Genomic DNA, 25128 nt, shown 5'->3' on the forward strand with positions numbered 1-25128 from the left:
TAATGAAAGCAACCCATTCTGTACTTGCTATCATCAGCCTCTTTAGATATAGATATAGATCTCTAACATATCTTTTATCTGTGATTCTACACATATGTTCAGACTCAAGGATGTTAAAAAAAATGAGCAAACATTGAAAATCTTAGTCCTTGCTTTTTTCAAACCAAAATTGAATCAGACATAATTAAAAGAATACATAAAGAACTGGACCATAGGTATACTTAATAATAACACTGGTATCTATTAAATTGTATCTATATACATTACTATTTACAGTATATCATATATGTTATTTGTATCCCACTATAGAAGACTCTTGTTGTGCTTCTGTGGCAGCAATAGAGAAATAGAAACTAATGATGAAGCACTCTGGGAATGTTTAATTCACACAGACAGAATAAAAACAAATTAGAAAGGATCAAACAGAAAGTAGGATACAAATATCTATGTTCAAGAATTCTGCAAGACAATAATAATAGTGTATTAATGATTTACCAAAAGGCTTTATCAACACCTCTCTCATGCACCGCTTCCTGTCTCTTTCACTTCCTCATTCCTTCTGGCTGTCATTGTTTACTTCCGTAACCCTTCATTTGTTCTTTCCCTTTTAACACAACTTGTTCTTCCCCTCCCAACTCTTTCTCTTCCATCCTCTATCCGTTTTTTTTTCATTGACTCATTTTGCATGTCTAAACCTCGCGTCACCTTTTCATCAATACTGAAATGTTGCCCTTGCGAAGAGTTGCTATAGCAACACACTGACCTGCCCTAAGGCTGTAAAGGGCTGGAAGGAACGAACACAACAGAGGAGCAGCATCAGTCACTTTCAGGAGAATCTCACATAAGCACACACAAGCACGTTCACTTGTACGCAGTCATCTTTCCATGACTTCAGAAGACATTACAATGCATTCATTCTCATGATTACGCTGACCATTCCTGTAACTTTAATCTGGTTTTCCTCTAAGCTTAAATCAAGTCTTCAACTTTAATTTTATTGATCTACATTAAAAGATTTGAGTCCCCTTATTCTTACTTTGTCAACAGACATACAAATAGGTAGTAAGTTTCCAGTGATGACTGGTGGAATGAACTTCTTCCCCATTACCACATGGAGTGGGATCCAATCTGCCAATCAAGTTTCTAGTTGGGACTTTAGCTTTTTCTCTCTCTCTCTTTGTTGCTTTTCTTGTATATTTATGTATATTTATCTTTTAAAAAAAACTCCCTCAGACAATGGTGTGAGTGCAGTAGTATATATTTAGATAACACTGACATGCCAATTGGATAACAGAGTACATGATTATAGATGAAAACTGCAACTTGACTGGTTGGCAGAGACACACAACTGCAAGGTGCTAATTCTCGTGCTGTTGTGATTACTTATTATGCAAAACACCACTATGTGTTCACCATAAATTAATGATAAATAAATAAATCCCAATGACCTCAAATTCTAGATAATTGCAATTTTTAACCATGGAGCCGTCCAATATTAAGTAATCAATGTGATTATGCTGCTGAATGCAACTACAAATGGCTAATTTGAACTTTCCCAGGCACGAGGTCAGAGCTAAACAAGTCTGATTAAAAACATGCCAAACAAATCAAAAATGTTGTGCACACAGCTTTTATTGCAGACTTGATTTACATTGTAATTAATGTGGAATATCCCCAAACTAGCCCTGATTGTTGGTGGCAAATAAACAGCCATTTGTTCCTCTGAATTAATAATAGCTAACTTATCAACTTACCACCTATCTATGACTCATATATGTGGGCCCACCTTTTGCTGCCACAAAAGCCATGACCCATCAAGTATGGACAGGTTGCTTTCTTTTCACAGTGTGCCTTGGTGTCGGGCGTTCTCCAGGAAAGTGATGCACACATTGCCGATAAGCCACATGATGTATTGCTCTCCTGGTCTATTTCTGATGTTCACATGCTTATTGTTGGAGTTTCTGGCAGTTGACAGGAGTCAGCATGGGCACTCTGTACCCAGCTGGGACTATGCACCCCTATACGCAACAAACTGCGATGCACTGTGTATCCTGACATCTTTCTATCAAAACAAGCATCATGTTTTTCAGTAATTTGAGCTACAGTAGCTCGATTGTTGGATCACACTGCACGGGTCAGCCATTGCTCCCCTTGGGTTTGATAGATACTGGCCACTGCAGACAGGGATCATCTTATCCCTAGAGATGTTATCCCTGGAGGGCTTAACCCGGGGGTTGTGTTCATAATCTGGTTAGTGGCTGCGGTCGCTCTTAGAGGTTGTTCTCCTCGTGGCTGCGTGCAGCGGGACTGGAGGATGGTCTGTGCTGGCGGACGTAGGTTACTAGCCTGGTGGCCTGGCTGCCCCTGAGTGGATCCGGGGCAGGCATGGGGGTTTGGGGTTCGGGGGTGCTTCGCCTCCGTGCTGGGGCTCTGGCTGGGCCTTGGGGGCTTCGGTCCTCGTCGGTGTGTCGCTGAGGTTGTGGGCGGGTGGGTGCACGGGGGGTCAGCCCTGGCGCAGGGGGCCTCTTGTGTATCGGCCTAACTGGGGGGCTCTTCAACTGGCAGGGAGGTTGTTCCATCCTTGCAGGAGTCCACTCTGCAGGTGGGGGAGAGACATAGGAGAGGTGGAGAATAAACTTAACCTGGGTGTCTGTTGTCTTGTGTAGTCTGGGAGATGATTGAATGTTGGGGTGGGTACAGTTTCCTCTGCGGTGGGGTAGGGTGGGCTGCCCCGGGTCCTGTGGGGCTTGGCGGTGCTGCTGCCGTAGGCCCCGGTCTGGATGGGCCTGGGCTCCCTTGCCTTGGTGGATACCAGAGGACGGGGGTGCCTACTGGGGTCAGCGGGGGAGCTGGCCCTAGGGAGGGGCATCCTCCCCTCCCTTCTTTTCCTCCCCATCCCTGGCTACCTCCCTCTTCCCGCTCCACCACAGCCACCCACACAGGTAGGGCCTTGGGGTGCGGGTGTGTCACCAGGGTGCAGGGGAGACATTCCCCCCCCCCTTGTCCTCTTCTGGCCACCTGTGCCTCAATTTTATCTCACAACTTAGACATCCACATTACTTACACTCTCATAACACACACATATATATATATATATAGGGCCTTGAGGGTGGGCACGTTAACGGCGTCCAGTAGACGGTCTGTGTATTCAAACCTACCTCTGGCGCTGGTGCCCACCTCTCAATTTTAAATCCATGTAGACATTGAGGGTTCTCGGGAGGGGCTGTGCTAACACCTGCTGCTCTCTGGCAGCAGCACCATGCTCTCCCTTGTTTTAAATGCACTTTAGCGCAACACGCAGCAACACTACACTTGAGCGGGAGGAGGGAGGTATGGGGTCTTAACACACCCCCGTTCTCTGCTAGCCATCGGGGCGGGGGGGGGGCTGGGAGGAGGTGTTGGCCGTCCGATTGGGATCTGGGATGCGGGGCTCCCTGCTGCTGCGGAGCCTGGGACGGTCTGCTTGCCTCCACCCCGGAGGGAAGGGTAACATCTCTTGGGTCTGGGTGCCGTTTCCCCCTCTGGGGGCGAGGGTACCTGGACCCGGGGTATAGAGTATGTTTGGGGAGTGTGATTGTGTGTACATGTCCATTTACGTTTATCCCTAGGTTGGGTGAGTGCTGAGTGTTTGTATATGTGTGCATGAGGGTGGGAATGCATGTCTGTGTATGTGTGTGCCTGTTTGTCTGTGTCTATATGTCAGGTCGGGTCTTAGACTCCACCTCTCTGGGAACTCCCAGGCCCTCCAAAGTGTGGAGGCCTATCTCCCCTCACCACACTCCCTGCCGGTGACTGATGCCCTCAGGGGTCGGTGCATTGGTGGTTCTTGGTGTCCGGGGCGGGGCGCTCAGGTATGTACCAGCTCACTCCCGGTGGCTACTTGGCGGGGCCTGGCGCCTGTTGCTCGGTCAGGCCTCTTCCGAGGCGCGGGGGGCCCTCGGGCCTCCGGCCTCTGTGCCTGCGGCTCGGTTCACTCTGGCACAGCTGGCTGCCGGCAGAGCCGGCGGGCACGCCGGTGCAGCCCCCTCTAGCTTCTGCCCGGTGGCTACTGGGTGACCCCTCGTCTGGGGATCCTCATCCCTTCCCATGAAGGTGGCACGGATGCCCCTCCGGTGGTCCTCCTTGGGCTCTTGCACTCTGGGGCCTCTGGATGTCTGGGGCCTGGATCTCCTCCATGCATGCTTCATGCCCTGGGGGACAGGGCTATGGCTCTCTACATCCTCTTGCAGACCATTACATGTGGAAACCATTTGAATACAAGCGCGCCGATCCACACAGGTGTGCACACGGGTGTTCACTGTTCGTAGTCTTAAATCACACCTTTCTTGGCTGCTACTTCAAAGCACATTATGCGCTGTCTGTCCTGCGTGCTGCACAACAACATTCAATATTTAGTATTTACTGCTGTTTACACTTAGCTAGATTAATGCGATGGTGTTGTGTTTAGTATGTTGCTTTGTTTTTTTTTTTGCTTGTTTTCTATTCTTTTTCTCTCAACAGGTGATCCCGGAGATATTCCCCCCCCCCCCCCCCCCTTCTCACTGTCCCTCTCCCCTTCTGTTTTTCTTTTCCTTCCTCTTTCTTTCTCCCTTTCTGTCTGTAACAACTGAAAATAAAATAAAATAAATAATAAAAACAAAGGTCGATCAAATGGACCAATACGGCAATGCCATGATGATCCATTTGGCAAAATAAATCCATTGGGTATCCTTGTTGGTCAACAATTCTGACGGTTAAAGAACCAAATGGGACAGGCAAAAAAGAAAAAAAAAAAGAAAAAAAAAAGGGATCATCTTACAAGAGCTAAGGTTTTGGACATGCTCTGACCCAGTCATCTGTCCATCACAATTTGACCCATGTCAAACTCACTCATTGTTATGCTTGCCCATTTTTCCTGCTTCTAACACATCAACTTTGAGGGGAAAATGTTCAATTGCTCCCTAGTACAGTGGGGCAAAAAAGTATTTAGTCAGCCACCGATTGTGCAAGTTCCCCCACTTAAAATGATGACAGAGGTCAGTAATTTGCACCAGAGGTACACTTCAACTGTGAGAGACAGAATGTGAAAAAAAAATCCATGAATTCACATGGTAGGATTTGTAAAGAATTTATTCGTAAATCAGGGTGGAAAATAAGTATTTGGTCACCTCAAACAAGGAAAATCCCTGGCTCTCACAGACCTGTAACGTCTTCTGTAAGAAGCTTTTCTGTCCCCCACTCGTTACCTGTATGAATGGCACCTGTTTGACCTCATCATCTGTATAAAAGACACCTGTCCACAGCCTCAACCAGTCAGACTCCAAACTCCGCCATGGCCAAGACCAAAGAGCTTTCGAAGGACACCAGGAAAAGAATTGTAGACCTGCACCAGACTGGGAAGAGTGAATCTACAATAGGCAAGCAGCTTGGTGTGAAAAAATCAACTGTGGGAGCAATCATCAGAAAATGGAAGACATACAAGACCACTGATAATCTCCCTCAATCTGGGGCTCCACGCAAGATCTCATCCCGTGGGGTCAAAATGATCATGAGAACGGTGAGCAAAGATCCCAGAACCACACGGGGGGACCTGGTGAATGACCTGCAGAGAGCTGGGACCAAAGTAACAAAGGTCACCATCAGTAACACACTACAACGGCAGGGAATCAAATCCCGCAGTGCCAGACGTGTTCCGCTGCTGAAGCCAGTGCATGTCCAGGCCCGTCTGAAGTTTGCCAGAGAGCACATGGATGATACAGCAGAGGATTGGGAGAATGTCATGTGGTCAGATGAAACCAAAGTAGAACTTTTTGGTATAAACTCAACTCGTCGTGTTTGGAGGAAGAAGAATACTGAGTTGCATCCCAAGAACACCATACCTACTGTGAAGCATGGGGGTGGAAACATCATGCTATGGGGCTGTTTTTCTGCCAAGGGGACAGGACGACTGATCCGTGTTAAGGACAGAATGAATGGGGCCAAGTATCGTGGGATTTTGAGCCAAAACCTCCTTCCATCAGTGAGAACTTTGAAGATGAAACGAGGCTGGGTCTTCCAACATGACAATGATCCAAAACACACCGCCCGGGCAACAAAGGAGTGGCTCCGTAAGATGCATTTCAAAGTCCTGGAGTGGCCTAGCCAGTCTCCAGACCTCAACCCCATAGAAAATCTGTGGCGGGAGTTGAAAGTCCGTGTTGCTCGGCGACAGCCCCAAAACATCACTGCTCTTGAGAAGATCTGCATGGAGGAATGGGCCAAAATACCAGCTACTGTGTGTGCAAACCTGGTAAAGACCTATAGTAAACGTTTGACCTCTGTTATTGCCAACAAAGGTTATGTTACAAAGTATTGAGTTGTATTTTTGTTATTGACCAAATACTTATTTTCCACCCTGATTTACGAATAAATTCTTTACAAATCCTACCATGTGAATTCATGGATTTTTTTTTTCACATTCTGTCTCTCACAGTTGAAGTGTACCTCTGGTGCAAATTACTGACCTCTGTCATCATTTTAAGTGGGGGAACTTGCACAATCGGTGGCTGACTAAATAGTTTTTTGCCCCACTGTATATGCCTAGTCTCAGGTCTGCACCCTTCTGGATAGAGATCTCAGATATCATTCTCCTAAGGCCATCACCCATTTTGGGAAGTCACTGCTCCTAGTGTTCCAGTTAACACATTCACCATTCTTATCTTCTCTTGCTCTCAATCCTTGGTTTCTTGACCTTCTTGTGTTCCCACTTCCTGATGTTGCCATCACTTGGTGTGCTATATTGATCACTATGGCCATCTTCCTCTGCTTGTCCACCACTGCTACTCACCTGCTACCACCACTACTCATCAGCAGTTTGTCTATCTGTATCTGGAAGTCCCACAGGATTCTAGCTTGGTTATTCTCAACCACCTTTGGGGGTGTATTCCATTTTGATATTGGTACTTCCAGACCATACTCAGCACAGATGTTCCTGTATACTAGGCTAGCCACTTGGTTATCATTAGCATCTTGCTCGCAAAACACCAGCTACTAGTAGACCAAGCAGTCGCCCGAGACTGCAAGACTAGGCTGACCAACCAGTGCCCTGACTGGATTGATTACAAGGTCAATGACTCGATGCCCCACACCTGGATCCTGGAATGCCTGGAACTATACAAGATCAACAGGACCCTAAGAACCTTCATCAGGAACTCAGTGGGGATGTGGCGTACAACACAACTTCAAGCCCAAGTCACACACCAGTCACAATACCAAATATATATACGACATTAGCACTGTTACCTCATAGCAAGGTCCTGAGTTTGAGTCCACCATCTGGCTAGGGTCTTTCTGTGTATAGATTGCATGTTCTGCCAGTGTCTGCGTGGCTTCTATCAGGTATTCCGGCTTCCTCCCACATGTCCAAATACATGAAATAGTGGAGTTAGGTTAACTGATGATTTTAAATAGGTGTGAATGTGCAAATGGTTTTCTGTAATTCCCAAATCACACCTAAAAATTAATTTTAGGAGATGATATGATAGTTAAACCACCACACTTGGTGTTTTGATGAAAAAATATCAAAACATCAAGTGTGTGTTAACAAGGATACTTAGGCCTTAGGACACTCTGATTTGTCTATATGAGGGAAACCCTTTGAGCATGAGGCAGGTATTTTTATTTATTTCTTTTTTTAACATGACAGCTTGGCAGACACAGAACTCTACAGTCACATAACTGTGACTAATGACTTGGCTTGAACACATGATGCCTTTCTGTTTTTTTGCTTTTTTCCCCATTCTTCTTTCACTCCTTCAGCCTGTCCTTGAGTCAGTGATTTAGCTTGGGCTTTGGATTTGGTTTTGTGCCTCACCGTATTAAAACAGAGCAGGGTGGATGTTTGTGCAGAGGACAGAATGGTCAGCTGAGTGCAAGTAACTTGTCTCTGATGCATGACTTCATACAATCCAAATAATGAGTCAATTATAGTAAATTATACATGTTTGGACCCCACTGCAATTAGTTCACCTCTCTGTTTTGCTGTGTGACTGTAGTCTCCTCTTCTTTTCCAACCTCCTCCTCCTCTGCCTTCCCACCGCTCTCTTCCCGTTTACTCCTTCTCCTTCATTATATCACTAGTCTTTCTCCTACTCCCTCTTCTCTTGTCTGTAGCTTTATCTTTCTCTCGTTTTCTCCTCTTCTTGCTCTCTTTGTCTTCCTCTCACCCCCATCCCTTCCCCTTTCACAGTGTCCTAGTTCACAGGGTCTCATGGTGAAGCTTTGTCTAATTACCATGCTAGCATTTAACTGGAACAGCGTACACAAACACACAGATTGGCTTACTCAACACCCCTTACACATAAACACAGTGCACAGTGCATGCCCATAGACAGATACACATAAAAGCCATTTGGATGCACATTACGAACAGACATTACACACCCAGCAAGTTAACATGCTCCAGTTATACAAGTACACATAACACACAGCATACACCAGGGTTAGATACAGTGGAATTTGTCCAGGTTGAACTACAGCCACTGTGTTGCTGCCCCTTCTGTGGAGCTAAGGCGTGTTGGCTACAGTCATAGTTGATTTTGGCCTAGTTATACCATGAACTGCCTGTAGCTTCTCCCACTGTAGAGCTGTGTCATCTAAGAACGCGCAGCAACAGATGCACATTGGAGGCAAAATGCTTGCCAGACATCTCAATACCACGCAGTCACTTTAGCATATTTTTAGGTTTCCTGGAAAACCAAACATACATACAGTATGTGGCATTTTGTGTGGGTAATTAGGTTGACTGTAAAATATAGTATATTTAATAATTAACTGATTAAGACAAAAAAAGCAAAATGCTGAACTCAAAGCGTTCAAACCGCTTCAAAGTAAGCACAAATTGCTCAGTAACCATGACTGACTAATAGATCTATAGTTGAGCTGTTTTATGTGGTAACAAGCCAAAAGGTTTGTAGTTCACACTAACACTCAAATATTAAAAAATACAGCCAGAACTTCTTGGTTCTTTTTTGTTGGTTATTTTTCACTATAACAAATAGTTAAATTAATGGTTATTTTAGAGGTAATAAACGATTTTCTCTGTCTGCTCTTCTCTTTGTTTCAGTGCTGCCAAGTCATACATGTGGCACCCCTGGTCTCATTCCAAATGGAGTCATTCATGGCTCGCGGTACAACATGGGGGATAAAATCCGATACAGCTGTGAGTCAGGGTTTGTATTGGAAGGACACAGTATCCTCACATGCATCGTATCGCCTGGAAGTGGAGCACAATGGGACTTCCCATCGCCTTTTTGCAGAGGCAAGACATTTTTTCTTTCTTTCTTTCCATTTTCAATTCATTGATATTGCTTCTAGAATGTTTTTAGTAATGCAGTTCAAAGGACTTGCAGTAAATACAGTTTAGAAGATGGAAACCATTCTTTTTACTTAAATGAAACTGACAAGATACCTTTCACATAATCATGACCCAAAGCTAAGTTCAAAAGTAAGCTGTATGTGCTTTCCATTGTCTCCATTGGAGTCTTTCAGTTCTTTCATTTGAACTGAACTAAGCTCTGATTGAGGGAAAAGTAAAACTGTTCACCAATTATAGCCATGAAAGTAAAAGATCAGAAAAAAAAAATCACATCGCTAAGATCATGAGAACTGAAGAAACTTGACATAAGGGTCATTAGCCAGAAGATGAGAGCCCCTGTGTATTGATTGCTTCCAAAGCACAGAATAGTCTGCCTCAAATTACATCACAAACTACTGTATCAACCAGATGGTGCCCAACATCCTTAAGTAAAGCCCCTTTAATGGTTCATTAGTCTACAGACAAGAACAGATCTGTTCATATTTCTTCCATTAGAGTGAGTAGATGGTTGAATAGCTCTATTGAGGGTTTGCTAAATGAGTAGTTGTGAATGAAAATTAACAGATGATCTAAATCATAGTGATGATGTGATAATGACAATACTGTAATTATTTCAGCTCATAGTGTGTGCATTGTGTTTATTTGTCTGCTAATGTTAGAGAGGCATGTGTCAAAAAGTGTGGTTTTTAATGTGTGAAAACTTTATTGACACAAAAAACATGAAATGAATGATATAAGCCAACCTAAGAAGGCCAAGAAGTTAAGTTACAAAGTACAAAGTCAGTATATGAAATAATAAAAATAGCATTCGTTTCCTCTGTTTCTAACCAGCCGAGGGAGCGTGTGGCGGTACGTTACGAGGCACCGCGGGTTCAATAACCAGCCCTGGATACCCAGCAGAGTACGACAACAACCTGGACTGTACGTGGTCAATCCTTGCTGAGCCTGGGGACACCATAGCTCTCGTCTTCAATGACTTCTTATTAGAGGACAAATATGACTTCCTGGAAATCAGCGGGACAGAAGCACCAAGCATATGGTAAGACACATCTCACGCACAGATTGCAATGCTAAGCCAGATAACGCAGGGGTCTTTGTACAAATCAGCATGACTGAGGCACCATGTGTTGAGCGGTAAATATATAAAGAAAACAGAGACACACACAATCACCACTGACACTAAAGCTTTAGTGGTATAGTCATCTTTTGTGTGTTTTCTTTTTTTTAATTTTGAGCAGTGAAAGAAAGAGTGTAGCATAGATGTAAACAAAGTGGACACTGATGTTCTATAAAATAGGCAGATGCTTCATTCCAAGAATTAGCAACCCAGAGACTTTATTGTTCAGTTATCTGATTTGCTTACAATGAAGAGAACAGTTGTTGTTTTCACTCCAATTTTCCCTAACAAAAGTACTTTCAAGAATGGCTTTTAATTTTAAAAGGGGACTAATGATGTTGTTGGGGAGGACAGATACGACCGCTGATTGATTACCTACACAGGAGTCCTGTTGATTTTCCTGATTTATTCAAATCCCATAGGCAAGGTGATAAATAGTTTTGTTTTTGCTCCCATTTTTTTCTGTAGTTGAGTTTGAAAATTTGCACTCTGCTGTGCCACAAAACGCTCTGCTTTTTAAATTTAGAGCACTGTTGGAAGTCATGTTGGTTTGTTTGAAATATCACACGCATCCAGTGGAGGCTTCACTATGTTTGTGCAAAGGTGGGAGAAGCTTAATAGTTAGGGATGGGGGACTTGTTTCCAGGTTGTAAGTGCTGGGAAATCAAGAGAGGGGAAAGTATGAAGTTGTTTGGCCTCTGTCAGTAATAACAACAGACATGCCTGGAAGCAAAGCCTAATTAGACATTAGTAAACTCTATATTTTTAGACATGATTGAAACAAAACATACGTATTCTCGTCTCTGTTAGCGTAGTTTATCCCAGGTTGCTTTCTTCTTCAGAAAGAGCAATTACTTTGAATTGAAAGGGATTTGACATCTGTGATACGTTTTTGGTGTTACATAAATACCAAAAACCAGAAACTAAAATCCTGTAATGCTTTGTTAGCAGCATTTGCATCAATAGTGGGTATTTTTGTATGCAAGTTCTTTCAATAGTGTTGTTTAGACACAACAATACAACTTCAGAATATTAATCATTAGAAATATTTTCCAAATAATAAAACCAATTCCAAGAGATCGTTTTTTAGAGGATTTTTTTTCTCATGTTCTCCTAACTGCAACTGATGTCTTCCATGTGTAGAAAATGCTTTGTGATTGTGCTACTGCTTGCAAAGTAATTGAATGAATAGGTCGACAGATAAATAAGAGGAGTGAAAGAGGCAGAGACAATAGCACTGGATGAAAACAAAAGGAATGGAGAATAATTGTGCATTTAGTGCCGTCACCAGTCGAGCAGTGCGCATCAACCATGGCATTCTCATGATACCATTTGTGTGTGTGCGTGTGCACACGTGTGTGTTTTTGTCAGGTCTTAAGTGGCTCTCTGACAGGGTGAGCTGTTGATTGTTTCTCTAGGCTCTGACAGATTACACACAGTCAAGTGCACACACGCATACACACAGCTTGGCTCTGACAGTATAACATTCAAGGACCACTGTCAAACCACCCTCTGCAATGCAGGGGCAAGATAAGGAAGAGTAGTAGAGAGTGCACCCAACATTTTGTTACATGGAAAATGGAGACTGCAAGAACTAAGCACTTTTGTCTTGACTGCTCTGATTAGGGTTTAACATTTCCGTCATACTTACTTAAAAGAAAAACTCCTGCAGTAAAGATTGAGGTAACTTGGTGATTTATCTAATGAGCCACCGCAACAGGCTGTGAAAATATGCACCATCTCAAAAAAATGTTTTCAGCTCAAAACACAGAAACCTAGATGTGTACAACAAAGTTCCCAAATTGGGAATAAACCAAGAGATGTTTCAGTTATACCACCCACATGATTTTAAAAAAAGACCTAAAATAAAATGGAAAGGGTTTTTCTATGCACAACCTAATACAATCCTAAGTACTTTTCTCCAGAGGTGGGATTAAGTGATGACTGACATTTTCACTGAGGCATGAAAACAGGTCATTGTGAAAATGACTGACACCTGACAAGACTACTCTGATGGATTCTTCCTGTTTACAGAGAGCATTTTCTGATTGGCTGTCCCAAAAGCAATTTCCTGTTTCATGTTCCTGTCTGCTAGCTGGCAAGTTGAATGTCAGGTTGACTAGCTGTCACACATACACACAAAAACACTGATACACACACACACACACGCACAGAGTTGGTCATTTTATGCAATTCCACACCTCGTATTCTTTTCAGAGACGAAACTTTATTGCTGCAGACAAGTGAACGTGTTAAACTGTTTGTACACCTCAACTATGATGGTATTTGAAACTTAGTCTAATTTGTAAGATTATGTGATGGATAATCCAATAGCTGGTCCCAGTTTTTGGTCCACTGTGTTTTACTGGGTTGAAAACTACCTGTTGAGTGAGGTCAAACTGGCAAAAAAAAAAGATTGATTGACAGAAACAGGGTCAGGAAGACACAAGGAAGCAAAAACATCCAGTTATTTGTGTTGTTGGTTGCTGTGTGCTAATGGCATCACAGCTCCAAAAGGGCTTTGGAACATTTGATAGTAGGTTATACAAATAAACTGACCCAACTTTCTTCCTTTACTTTATTAGTCATGCAATTTTTGCCAGCTACATATTAATGGTTTGTGGGGAGGGGTTGGTGTTCTAAATTTAAGATGTTATGTATTCAAATGTGTGTTCTGTGCCTGTGTATGATGAAAGGGGTGTGTATCTGCATGCATTTGTTCTTTCAAGTAGCATTTAGTCTTACAGTATGTCTGTAAAGTTCTCAGTCATCCAAGTCATTGTAGTCTAAGGAGCTGAAAGAAGCCCAACCGGTCGCAGCAGATGCTTGCTCACAGGGGATCATATGATTGTTGGGTTTTTTCTCTGAATGTATTATTGTAGGTCTATCTTACAATATAAAGCACCTTGAGGCAACTGTTGTTGTGATTTGGCACTATATAAATAAAATTGAATTGAAAATTGAATTGAATATCCACTGTGAATGACCATCTTTGAACAGACCCGGTAGCTTACGACACCAGCTGTCTGCCATCTATAATTCAGGTTTGAGATCCCTTCTCAGACGCATTAACACCCACTCACATTCTGGGCCTTTTGACCTCAGGAAATCACATGATAGGGTGGGGCTAGGTTTGGGGCTAGGTTGTGACCTACACCCATTTTCACACCTTAGCTCATGTGATTAGGTAGAGGATCATCAGGCGGTCCATGCCGCTCTTGGGGGGACACTTCCATAGGGCTTAAATCTGGGACTCTCCACCATTTGACCTTAGAACTGAGGGAGCTTCTCGGATAACAAGTGAAACGTCTTCAAGCAACTTAAAGAAGTCCAGATGCTTTTCTTTCCAAGCACCTTAGATTATTCCTACAGTAGGTGTAACTAAGGTGTAACTCCTAATGGACTGGCATCAAGAGCAGATGCATATTAGTTAAATGTGAAAAATTCAGAGAACTCCATGCTGATAATAATCTGTATAAACCTCTCAATCTTTTTAATTTAAATTCAGATAGTATAAAAATAATAGTACAGTACAAAAAAATAAAAACATATAATGGCAGAAAGTGGTTTATCATGTTTATTATTCAAATAACTTACCAGCTTTGTTACCCTATGACTTTGCTATCCATCCTTGACTACAGATGGAGAAATGTCAGTGATTTTATTTATACTACTTTGACTAGAAATCCCTTTGATCAATTCAGAAACGCCAAACCTAATACGCCTCTGGTTTGGTGAAACAGGAGCATGAAGAATGACTTCAGCCTCTTACAAGCATAAGCCCAAAAATGTGAGTGCTCTGAAATTGCAAACTTATTCGTGATCTTGAAGGTTTAATGACCTTTGTGGGGGAAAGGCAATTTCTGGGAGTCAGGTCCTAAAATTCGGCAGTTTAAGGACATATTATAGAAATGTAACAAAAAAAATAGTTGCCTAAAGACATCATATAAAAGGTACAGATTCATGTAGCAAATGGTTTCAGTTCATTGAGAATTGATTACTTCAGGCCCATCTGTGGGAGGTACTACACTTTACTGGAGAATTAATTTGAAGTTTTATTTTATAACTGAAGCACGTTTTAATTCTAATGTTGTCATAACTTGAACTATATAGATCACAGAGAAAGAAAAAAAAAGATTACCCAATCAGCAGTGTTGTCTGCAGTAGATTTCCTTAGTTTCCTGTATTACACGCTGATATACCTATGTACTTTTAAAGACAGTGAAAGGGATGTTATAAATCTTCAGACATTTTCTTTTTCTCCGATAATCTGTGAGAGGAGATCTCAGAAGAACTTTGGGAGGGCGTGCTGGACACAAATCACCTGTCTGTGTAAAACATGAGCTGATCCAGTTTAAAGTTTTATGTCATGTCCACCAGGTAAAAGTTAGTCTGTAGTCAATATAGAAGTAAAAATAGATGCAAAGAAGTGTTGTGAAGTCCCTGTGCACATATTCCAGCCTTGCCGTCGTCTGCAGTCCTATTGGAGAGAATCTTTATAGTATTGTTTATGAATACTGGAAAACTGGATATGGAGTTACAGAGGCCTTTGGATGTAGTCCAGGCATGAGGTGTAGGGCTGGGTATCGTCACTGATTTCTAGAATCGATTCAATTCCGATTCACAAGGTCCCGAATCAATTCGATCCACGATTCGATTTAATTCGATTCGATTCGATTCACTTCGATTTGAATCTGGGAAATTTTGACAGTCAGAAATATTATAATTCAGATCAGTACATTTACATTTTTTTTATCTATAAAAAGGAAGCTGACACACGCAAGACTTTATCATAGGTGTGAGCATCACAGCAGATGCCTTTGTGTCAAAGTAGCTGAGGATAAAACACAGAAAAACATGAAGGTGATTTTTCTGGCCTGGGATTTTATAAAAATATTCTGCAGTACATCAAAAACGAAAGAAAACCATTAATCAACACATGAACATTACCTCTGACGTTACAGCGGTTTTATTAGAGACACAGCTAAGCGTTTTGCATTTTGCATAATTTTAAAAAGTTTAAATTTGTTCAGTATTGAACGGCAGAAATTAGGTTTTCTTTTCGGAAGTATATAAAACGGAAAAAAGAAAAAAAAAACGGCGGCCGACAGCGCTGTAAACAGCGGTAGACTTGTGCGTAACAAGCAAGCGAATAATGAAGAAAACAGTACAGAGAGAGAGAGAGCTGTGCATCGTGGTCGAAGCAAAACAGTAAAAGTCAGAGTGAATTCATGACGATGTTTATGTGAAGCGTAGTTTGGATCTTCTTTTGCTGCTGGTTCAGTCAATATTGTTTGGAGAGAGATCAAACTAACAGCTTTAGAATCAGCGCATAAAGGGCGTGAACACAAAGCGCGGACCCGCCGACAGATCAGAATCAGCGAGCTGTCGGCTTTCAGCCCCGACCGTGAGAAAGGCGACATCTAACTGATTCTGATCCGCGGGTTGTGCTGTGTGTTTAAGTCTTTGTGCAGAATCCGTGTACCTGCTCTCATTTACTGTCTTAGCTGTTTGGTGGTTGTTGAAATTTTGTGAGATTTCACCAGAGATTCTGGCATTTTGGGCAAAATAAATTTATATTAAAAAATCGATTCAGGATTTTAATGAATCGATTTTACGTTATCCAAGCCAGAATCGATTTTAATCGATAAATCGATTATAAAAACCCACCCCTAATGAGGTGTCCATGCACCCGGTGATACTTAAATATTCACGATGTATTTAAAAATCATATATAGGGATGCACCAATACCGATACTGGTATCGGGTATCGGGGCCGATACTGTAAAATGTGTGTGTACTCATACTCGTAAAAGTTAACCGATACCATAAACCGATACTAACTTATTTCATTAATCAGAGGGTGGCTTGTCATTTCTGTTGTAGTTTTTTAGATTGGCCACTAGGGGGACATCCCGCGCTAAACAGGCACAGGGTCAGACGAGTCAGACTGGCAGCTCCAGTTAAAAAAAAAAAAAAACTGGAGGCTGCTGTAGCTAGGCTAAACAAAATGTCAGCAGTGTGGACCGGAACAGCCAAGCCACTCAGGTTTTGGAAAAGCGATGAAAAATGTCAAGAGAAAATCCACGGGCAGTTAAAATAACAGAGGCTCTGACTCATTTTATCGCTCTGGATGACCGGCCAATGCCAGTCGTGGAAAACATAGGATTTTTCTCAGCATACTCAGCTGCTATATGAAATTCCCAGTCGCCCACACATCAGGGAGATGATGGTGCCAAAACTTTCTAAAGAGGTAAAGACAAGCAGTGTGTGCACGATGTCAGTCCTCGGTTTAACGGCACAGTGGACTGATGATCCACGGGCAGATGGGGAGTTTGTTCGTCAATGCCAAATACTTTCGTTATTTTGTTTGTTTGTTTACAATATGGACACTCTGCAATAATTTAAAAGTTTATTTTATTCTCAAACCTAATTTGTATTTATTTTATTCCAAACAGAAGTGTTTATTTATTATTCTGAAAGCTCGAGACAGTGCCAATAGTTCAGTGATATTTTGTTAAATTACAATGTGGAGACTCTGCAATAATTTAACAGAAGTGCTTATTTTTCACTTGAAATTTTTTTGTGGTCATTTTTATTAAGATATTATTTATTATCGGCAGAGAATAAAATAAAACCTGTCTTCCAATTCATTGCATTTGTGTGTGTGTGTGTGTGGTAGAAGTATCGGTTTTTGTACTCTGTATTGGCAAGTACTCAGATCCAAGTATCGGTATCGTATCGGTTTGAAAAAATTGGTATCGTTGCATCCCTGATCATATACATCTCTGTTGTTTTCCATACTTGGTTTCGTATTGTTACTCTTCTTTTACCAGCCACTGGTTACTTAAATAATGTTTTTTATGAAATATAGACTGTTATCTGTGACAGTGTAACTACTGTTATCTTCGGTTCTGAATGTATTTTTTCTCTCTCTGATTATATGAAATGAGCTTTGTTGATCATTTTAATGAAAGTTTACTGCAGGTCTTCTGCAGCTCTTAACCCCTCTTCTCATTCCATTACCTACACATTTCACTCTTTTCATCCTCCTTTATTTTTCATGCTTGCCTCTATTTTTTTTCTTTCCATTCTCTGCACTCTTAGCTCTCTGCCTGGCCATTCTTTCATTTCCCTCTTCCCCTGTGCTCCTTTTGCCCAGCTGTCATCCTCTGCCTCTGTCTTTCAATGCTAAGAGAAACAATGTTGGCGATGTATCTTTTTCTGTAACTTAATGAGTCCTTATATATAAGTGCTTACAATAAGTTCAAGTGTCATGTTTTCAAGAACAGTTTATTAAATTTAGTTCTATCTTTGTCACTACAGTAATGACACAGATTTTCATCAGTGTTGACAACTCAAGAATTTGCATGAGGATTTTGAAAAAGTAGTGTTTAATAATTTTCTTTTAGTATACTAATTACTTACTTAATGGATGTACTGGATGAGGAAAAAAGCAAAAAACAGAGCTGTGAGTGCAAACTTCAAGTCGGTAAAAAGCTCATTCGTTTTTCTGCGACTGAGACAGTCCCCAAGTTGCTCTTCATACATGTGATATTCAACATTAGATTCTTTTGTAGCAGCTTGACCTCGGTGGTCTATCATAGTAATGCTTTGGTGTGCAAGTCCTTGATCATTTGAACTGACCCTCTGGCCTCTACACTTATCTGGAAGTTCAAAGAGCATCACAACCAGCCTGCAGCATCTTTAGATGAACCTTGTCCATCCTCAGAGCCTTTTCATGACACATTCAATGACTGCCAAAGAAAGAGGCTAGATATTTTTTCTCCAAATGTTGTCTTTCTTCCTATTTGTTCTGCTCTCATGTCCCTCTGTTACATCTCATTTCTCCTCTGTTTAGATCTCCTGCTTTCTGATCCGTTCCCGCTGCTTCTCCCTCGTTCCCCTTCGTGCAACTGCCAGTCCTCCTCTTACTCTCTTTTTCTCCACTTTGTGACACATCACTTGTCCTGTTATTACATTTACATTTTAAATTATGTTTACTGTCTGTGGGACTGCCGGTGTGTGTCTCTGTGTGTATCAGTGTAAAAAGGGCGAGTGTGACATTAAAAGTAGCATTGTAGCCAGGTTTTGCACCAAGGAGTGGGAATAAACAGCTATCTGTTGTGGATAATGTGCTTTACACTCGTGACCTGTATCCAATAATTTATTTTTACTGTGGCTTTTTGCCATTTACAGATGCACACATCCACAGGGATTTGCAGTAAGTGCAACAATGCAGTAAGGTTAAAAATATGTATTTGCAGCGATTCAAGCAGCCAGTCAGAAGAGTAGGTGCCAAAATATTGGTGCCCCAGTAGTATAAAGTTGTGCGTCTGTGTTTATCTTCGTATCAGAAAAAAGCTAGTTGCCCTAACAATAGAAGAGTGCTAGAATATTCCCACAAATAGCTCTCTGCTGGTCTTGGTTTACTTGTCCATCTCCTCTCTGCTGCATGACTTGGCCTCACGTCGTCTGTTGCCTTTTCCCCCTCCCCTGGTCTGTCAAACATCTCCTTTTCTCTTTTCCCCTCTGCAGTGTTTTCATCTTTCATATTTCTTGAGTTTTGTAAACATTCCTCTCCCTCTCTTCCCTCACATGTTCATTTTTGTTTTATCCTCACAGCTTAATTCTTTATGTGATTCTATTTTATTATTTATTTTTGCTCTTCCCATCCCTCCTCTCATTTTCCCTTCCAGGGTCACTTTCTTTCTCATTTATCTCCATTCTTTGCAATCTCGTATTAGTATTGCCCAACCTCATTTAGGCTTGACTCTTTCTCTCTCCCTTTATCACTTTGACCTCTCAAAGCGACTAGTCTAATCCTTCTCTTCCTGTTCATTTAAGTGACTTTCTCGCTCTCACCTCCTCTTCAGTGTTTTTCCTTCCGATTATTTTTTCTTTGCTCGTGTCTTTCTTTTAAGCTCTCTTTCACTTGCGTTTATTCTTCTGTGAAAAACCTCCTGTTCCACCTATCCTTCACGTCTCTCCTCTCTTCTTCTCCTGTTTCCTTTTTTGTCAAGCATGCTTGTTTTTGAAAGATTAAGGGAACCTCTCTTTTCATTTGCTTCTCCTCCTTTTCTACCTTTCTTTTTAGTTCACTCTCATCTCCCACATCCCTTGTTCTGTCTCCTCTCTGACCCCTTGTCTCACTCTCACTCCAGTGTCAGGCAGGACGCCAGTACGCATGAATAATGGAAGAGAGGCAGAATATCATGAATTTTTTTTTCTTTCTCTTCTTAACATTTCCCCCACCTTTCTTTATTTTCGAGACATATAAGAATTTACTACACTGTATTAAATTAAACTCTGTATATATAAACAAGTTTGTAATTGTTTAAGCCCTATAATATCTGGAGTGCATGAGAAGCTTTTAATTACAACTTTTAGGTCTTCAAGGCTTATTCAGAATACTTACTTTTCTAAAATGTCAACACACACATAAATACACTTCAGCTGGTTATTAATGTACTAACGCACTGGGCCACACCTCTTAATCTTTGAATTCAGGTCTTCTCAGGTCCATTGCCATAGGTGTATAATATAAAGCACCTAGCCCTGAAATCATTGGTCCTTCTAAAGAGCTCACTTGTGGCAGACCACATATGGGCATGGGACAGGAAAGTCATCTCAGTGCAGCTGATTCAGTAACTGCTTTCCGGAGTTCCACACTTCCTCTGGTATTAACATCTGCAAAAAAAAAACTGTGCACTGGAAGCAATGGTTTTCACAGGCCAAGCAACTCCTGTAGTGTGTAGCTGGTCTGGTGCTTTTGTCCATATCGTGTATCTAACCCAATCATGAGAATCAGAAAGAAAGGTCATTTGAATGACTTCAAACATTGTATGGTTCTTGGTTCCAGTCGGGCTGGCATGAGCATTTCAGAAACTGCTGATCTGCTGGGATTTTCCCCACACAACCGTTTCTAGGGGTAACAGATAATAGTCTGAAAAGGAGAAAATATCCGGTGAGTGGCAATTCTCCTGGTGAAAATGCTTGTTGATGCCAGAGGTCAGAGGAGAATGGCCAGAATGCTTCGAGTTTACAGGGCGGCAACAGTAACTCACGGTAAAGTGCAATCACCTGAAAATGCAGGTATCTGTACTTTACTTGAGTATGTATTACTTTACTTTAAGTATATATTTATTTGAGTGTTGAGTATTTTAGTTGTGCTTTGTTACTTTCCACCTTTGCTTCTTATGCAGCGGTGCATTAGTAACAAAATAACATAACTTAATATAGCACTCTAGCACTTAGCTATAAAAACTGGATAAAATGTAAAATGTTGCTTCTTGTTTCTTTCCTCTGTTTAAGATAGTTAGGAAAACACATATATATAGAGAGAGATTGATATTATACATTAATAGAGTGATATAATGTACTCATATATAATGTATTAGTAATATATATATAAGTACAGTCATAATGTAGCATTGCTTACTTTCTCTTCAGTGAACTTTGTATAAAAAAATGTTCCTCTGTGGTAAGTTTTTGATTGAATCTGACTTTAGTCAAAGAGAAAACAGCACAGTCTAGCACTGTATCCTTATGTAACTATAAGCTGTTTCATCATATAGACCTTTCCTTTCCTTTTCTTTTTTTTTTTACATCACACAGGTTGTCTGAGAACATCTTCTGCCAGGCTAGGCTGAGATAAAATTGCACATTCTCTTGAAATCATTGTAAAGGCTGAAGTTTTGAAACAAAAAATAAATACTGCAATAACAAGCCTATATATCCTTTGTTGATGTTTGTAGGGAGCCCCATCCTTTTTAGTCTAGTTTTCATATCATGCACTATATTTTTTGTGTTAATGTGCCACACAACAAGACATTTATATTTAAATGCTCTCACTGATAAAGACTGCTAGTTGACTCTTTGAGAGATGACACATCACACAACAGTACTGGAGCTTTTCACTGTGTATACTATAGTGTTATATCGCCTCGGGGTAGATACATTGGCAGGGTTTTTTTTTATCCTCTTACAGATTTGTTTCTTTTTTTTTTCCTCAGATTTTTTAGTTGATAACCCAGCTTTATTGACAGTATCAAATCTAATCAAAGAATCAAATCAATGAGGTTCTCTAATTACATTTTTCTTTTTAATTCTTTATATTTTATTCCCTCATTTTCTTCATCAGAATTTGTAACTTGCTCTCTCTAGTCTACTCAGTGTAACTGCAGCATTATTAAAGGGCAGTTAGTGTACCGCTTGTTGCTCTAGAGAGGTTGGTAGAACATGAGCTTCCAGGCAGCATCTCCTACATCATTTCCTTGCTTCTCTCTGTGCATCATTTTTTCGGTACTTTTTGTTTTATTCCTTTTAACGCCGTGTTGGTTGCCGTTGGTAAAGAAAAGTAACAGAAGCTAAATCTGATGTAAGACTTACCATAGGGTACTGACTTATCCTCTTAGTAGGGATGGTTAAAAAATGTGTGAAGTTGTTTCTTTTTTCTTCTGCTTTATTATCAACAGCCCCCTCTTTTACTTAACTTTCCCCTGTAGGGTTTGGTGTTTATTGTGATTGTGTGTGAAACTCAGATAGTTTTTAGCCCAGCTCTTATGAAATCAGGAACATACACTTTTTTTCAAAGTCACTAAGCATTATATCCTAATTCAGTCAACTTTACAAAATAGACGAGTCTTGTTTTTCAGTTAACAAAGTTGCTTTTTCTTATTTTTTTGCTGATGAATTTTTATAACAAATTTTACAGCTTTTTTTTTTTTTTTGTAAATGTATTTTTTTCAGCAAGGACTTCCCTCAATGGAAACCACTTAGACACTGAAGTAGGACTGTGACCAGTAAAAGTGCAGACATTATGCTTTTGGTGAGGGTTGATCATAATGGGAATGGATAATATCATTCACTTCCCACATCTGCATTTCCAAACCAGTGGAACAAATTGCCTTTTTGCAAAAACCTCTTTAAATCATAGCCAGCCTTTGTACCATGGAGGACAAATCAAAGGGACTCAAAAATTATACCTTGAACTCACTAGAAACTTCTCTCTACACTGGCACATTTTCATATTTTCACATGAAACATAGATCCAGTAGTTTTTCTGCACCTCTGTGCTCTGCCTTGCATATCTTACATATTTACAGTTGTTTGTGAATAGGCATTTTGCTACATTTTTCACAGTAGCTGATCATGCTGGTAATTTGTAATTAGAGAACAGCACTTTCTTCCAACAACTACATTGTGCATTTTTTTTTCTTGCTCTTGCTATAACAGACTGTTGTGATAAACATAATTTATCTCTGAAGGAGGGTCTAAACCTCTATCTAATATTCAGCATGTTGCTATACTTGCCACTAGAGAAAAGTAGAAATATATTTCACATCGACAAAATAAAGCAAAATTCACTGTAGATGGACTCTGTGTTTCAAAGGATCTGCCTTGTGATGTTGTGCTGTACTGTCCACAGCGTCGTACGACACAGAAAGGAGCACAGCACTGTGAATATTAGAATATACTTACGTCTTAGGTTTGGTATCTGTCTGCATCAATCATGTTCAGTTTATGTTTTGTTCTTAATAAAGTTCTTGTTTGCTTTCTTCCAGGCTGACTGGTACAACTCTGCCTTCGCCAGTGATTTCAAATAAGAACTGGGTTCGGATACATTTCACCTCCGACAGCAATCACAGAAGAAAAGGATTCAGTGCTCAGTATCAAGGTATTACTCTTTCAGACATACATTTTATGTCTCTGTAGTTTTTACCACTGTGTTATACTTATAATTACTTGTATGTAGTGTGTGTATGCATCACTGTGTGTTTGAAAATTATGCTGTTTCGAACACATTTACAAACGATTCCACACATAAGTTATTATTATTATTATTATTATTATTATTATTATTATTATTATTATAAAAAAGGGCTTTAAATCAACTCATTGAACTAGATGGGATTTTCCTGCCTGACTGATCAGTTATGTCGCTTAATGAATATATTAAGATGAATTTCAGTTTCCATATGATGGATCAGATTTAATTGGCTGTTCCCAAAACAAAACACAGTGATCCAAGACTGGTCTGTCTTCCTTCCTTATTCTCGACAGTGCTGCCACTTAGGATAAAATAGATTGAATAAATTTTAATGCTGCTCATCTCTTTTGCTGCCCCCCTTTTCCCCTTTGTCCTCACTTTTCTGTGTCCTTCAGTTTCTTTTGCTGTTTCCTGTTCTAATTGTAAATTTGTCGTGGATTTGTAAGTGCAAGGGGGTGAGAAGCATTTCTTGGATTGCACGCATAGGTGCACCAAATGGCAACCCCCTAAAATAATTAGTGCTTTGCAAAAAAGACAAACAATTAAATCTTTAAAAAATGTGATGTATAATTAAATGAATAACTGCTAATTCCCTTCCCACAGTGAAGAAAGCAATCGAGCTGAAGTCTAGAGGGGTGAAAATGATGCCCAGCAAAGACTCCAGTCACAAAAACGCTGTCTGTAAGTACCCTACAATCTGCCGTGGTTTTGTGTGCTGATGCAGATGCTGTGACCACGTTGTTTAGATGGCATTGCATTACACATTTGGTCAAACATATTTAAACACACACACAGAGAAATGTTGTATATATGCAAGGACACGGGGGATGCATCCATCTTTGATGTGGCAGGAGAAGTGATTTCATCTATTTTTCAATGAGGTCGACCTCCTAGGAGACAGGAATTGGTATCATGCTCTCCTTTTCTTTCTGTTTCTTGTAGCAGGTTACTTAATCTTTTCTTAGTACTTTTTTGATTACTACTATCAGAATATTAAAAGCAAAAATAAACAAATAAATAAAAACAGAAGTTTTAAATATATCTAAATAAAAAACAGTGGATTGATTTAATTTGACTATATAGTATTATAGTTTCCATTAGTTCCCATCCATTAGATATTTATTAGTGATACATTAATGCAAAAGTAGCATTGGCTAAGTCTGACAGGTTTAGTCTGCTAGTTCCTAAACTAGAGATCAGACCCTCCAGAGTGCCAGCAAATGGAATAGAATAGAATAGAATAGCTCTTTATTGTCACTGTACATATACAACAAAGCTGTGACCAAACTGTGCCAGAATGACATATATAAAGTGTAAACAGCAGGAAATAACAAACAGGAGAAATATATACAAAACAAGGGGAATATATCCAAAAATAAGAGAAAGTTACACAACAGAGAACAATTAAGTCAGTGGTATTGTAAAAGTAAGGAAAAAACTGCTGCTACAAAAACTGTTTTTTCATCATTTGTACTTTTCATGAGTCTTTACTTGATGTGAAAGATTATAACCAAATATGTTTTGTTGCTTAGCAGCCATATCCTTGTGTTAGATTCCCACACCAGTATCGCACCAGTATTTTGTGTGTGCTTTCTGATTATTTATACGTTTTTAGTAAGGTGTCAGGAAGAGCAAACTTCAGTGTAGCACAGTGATTTACTTTCTGCTGACTGCCAATCTTGCTTCCAGTGCCACTCTTTACCCATTTAACTTTTTTAAACTATATAAATTTCCAAAAGTGGGCACAATAAAGCGTTGGTGTTACTCGGCCAAAACTGGAAGTGTTCCCACTGTGTCTTATTCATTGCCCCTGGAGGTGCAGCCAAGAATCCAGAAAGAAACACTGAAATCATTATTGCACAGACTAGAAACAGCCTGTCTGTTAGATTTTAAGTCAGTAAAGAA

The 25128-nt window shown here is 40.6% G+C and overlaps 1 protein-coding gene across 2 annotated transcripts in view; it reads left to right on the top strand.

Annotated features, from left to right (window-relative positions):
• The window catches only part of LOC102783723 (CUB and sushi domain-containing protein 1-like), a 448866-nt gene that overhangs the window by 236011 nt on the left and 187727 nt on the right, over positions 1-25128 (top strand). For both annotated transcript variants that reach the window (XM_035905239.2, XM_087837652.1), the window contains exons 4-7: positions 9083-9277; positions 10166-10373; positions 23018-23130; positions 23827-23904. In XM_035905239.2, coding sequence (XP_035761132.2) covers positions 9083-9277; positions 10166-10373; positions 23018-23130; positions 23827-23904 — 594 coding nt within the window. The remainder of the gene's footprint in view (positions 1-9082; positions 9278-10165; positions 10374-23017; positions 23131-23826; positions 23905-25128) is intronic.

This window comes from Neolamprologus brichardi, chromosome 1 (assembly GCF_056152115.1).
Source record: "Neolamprologus brichardi isolate AB-2024 chromosome 1, ASM5615211v1, whole genome shotgun sequence".
NCBI lineage: Eukaryota > Metazoa > Chordata > Actinopteri > Cichliformes > Cichlidae > Neolamprologus > Neolamprologus brichardi.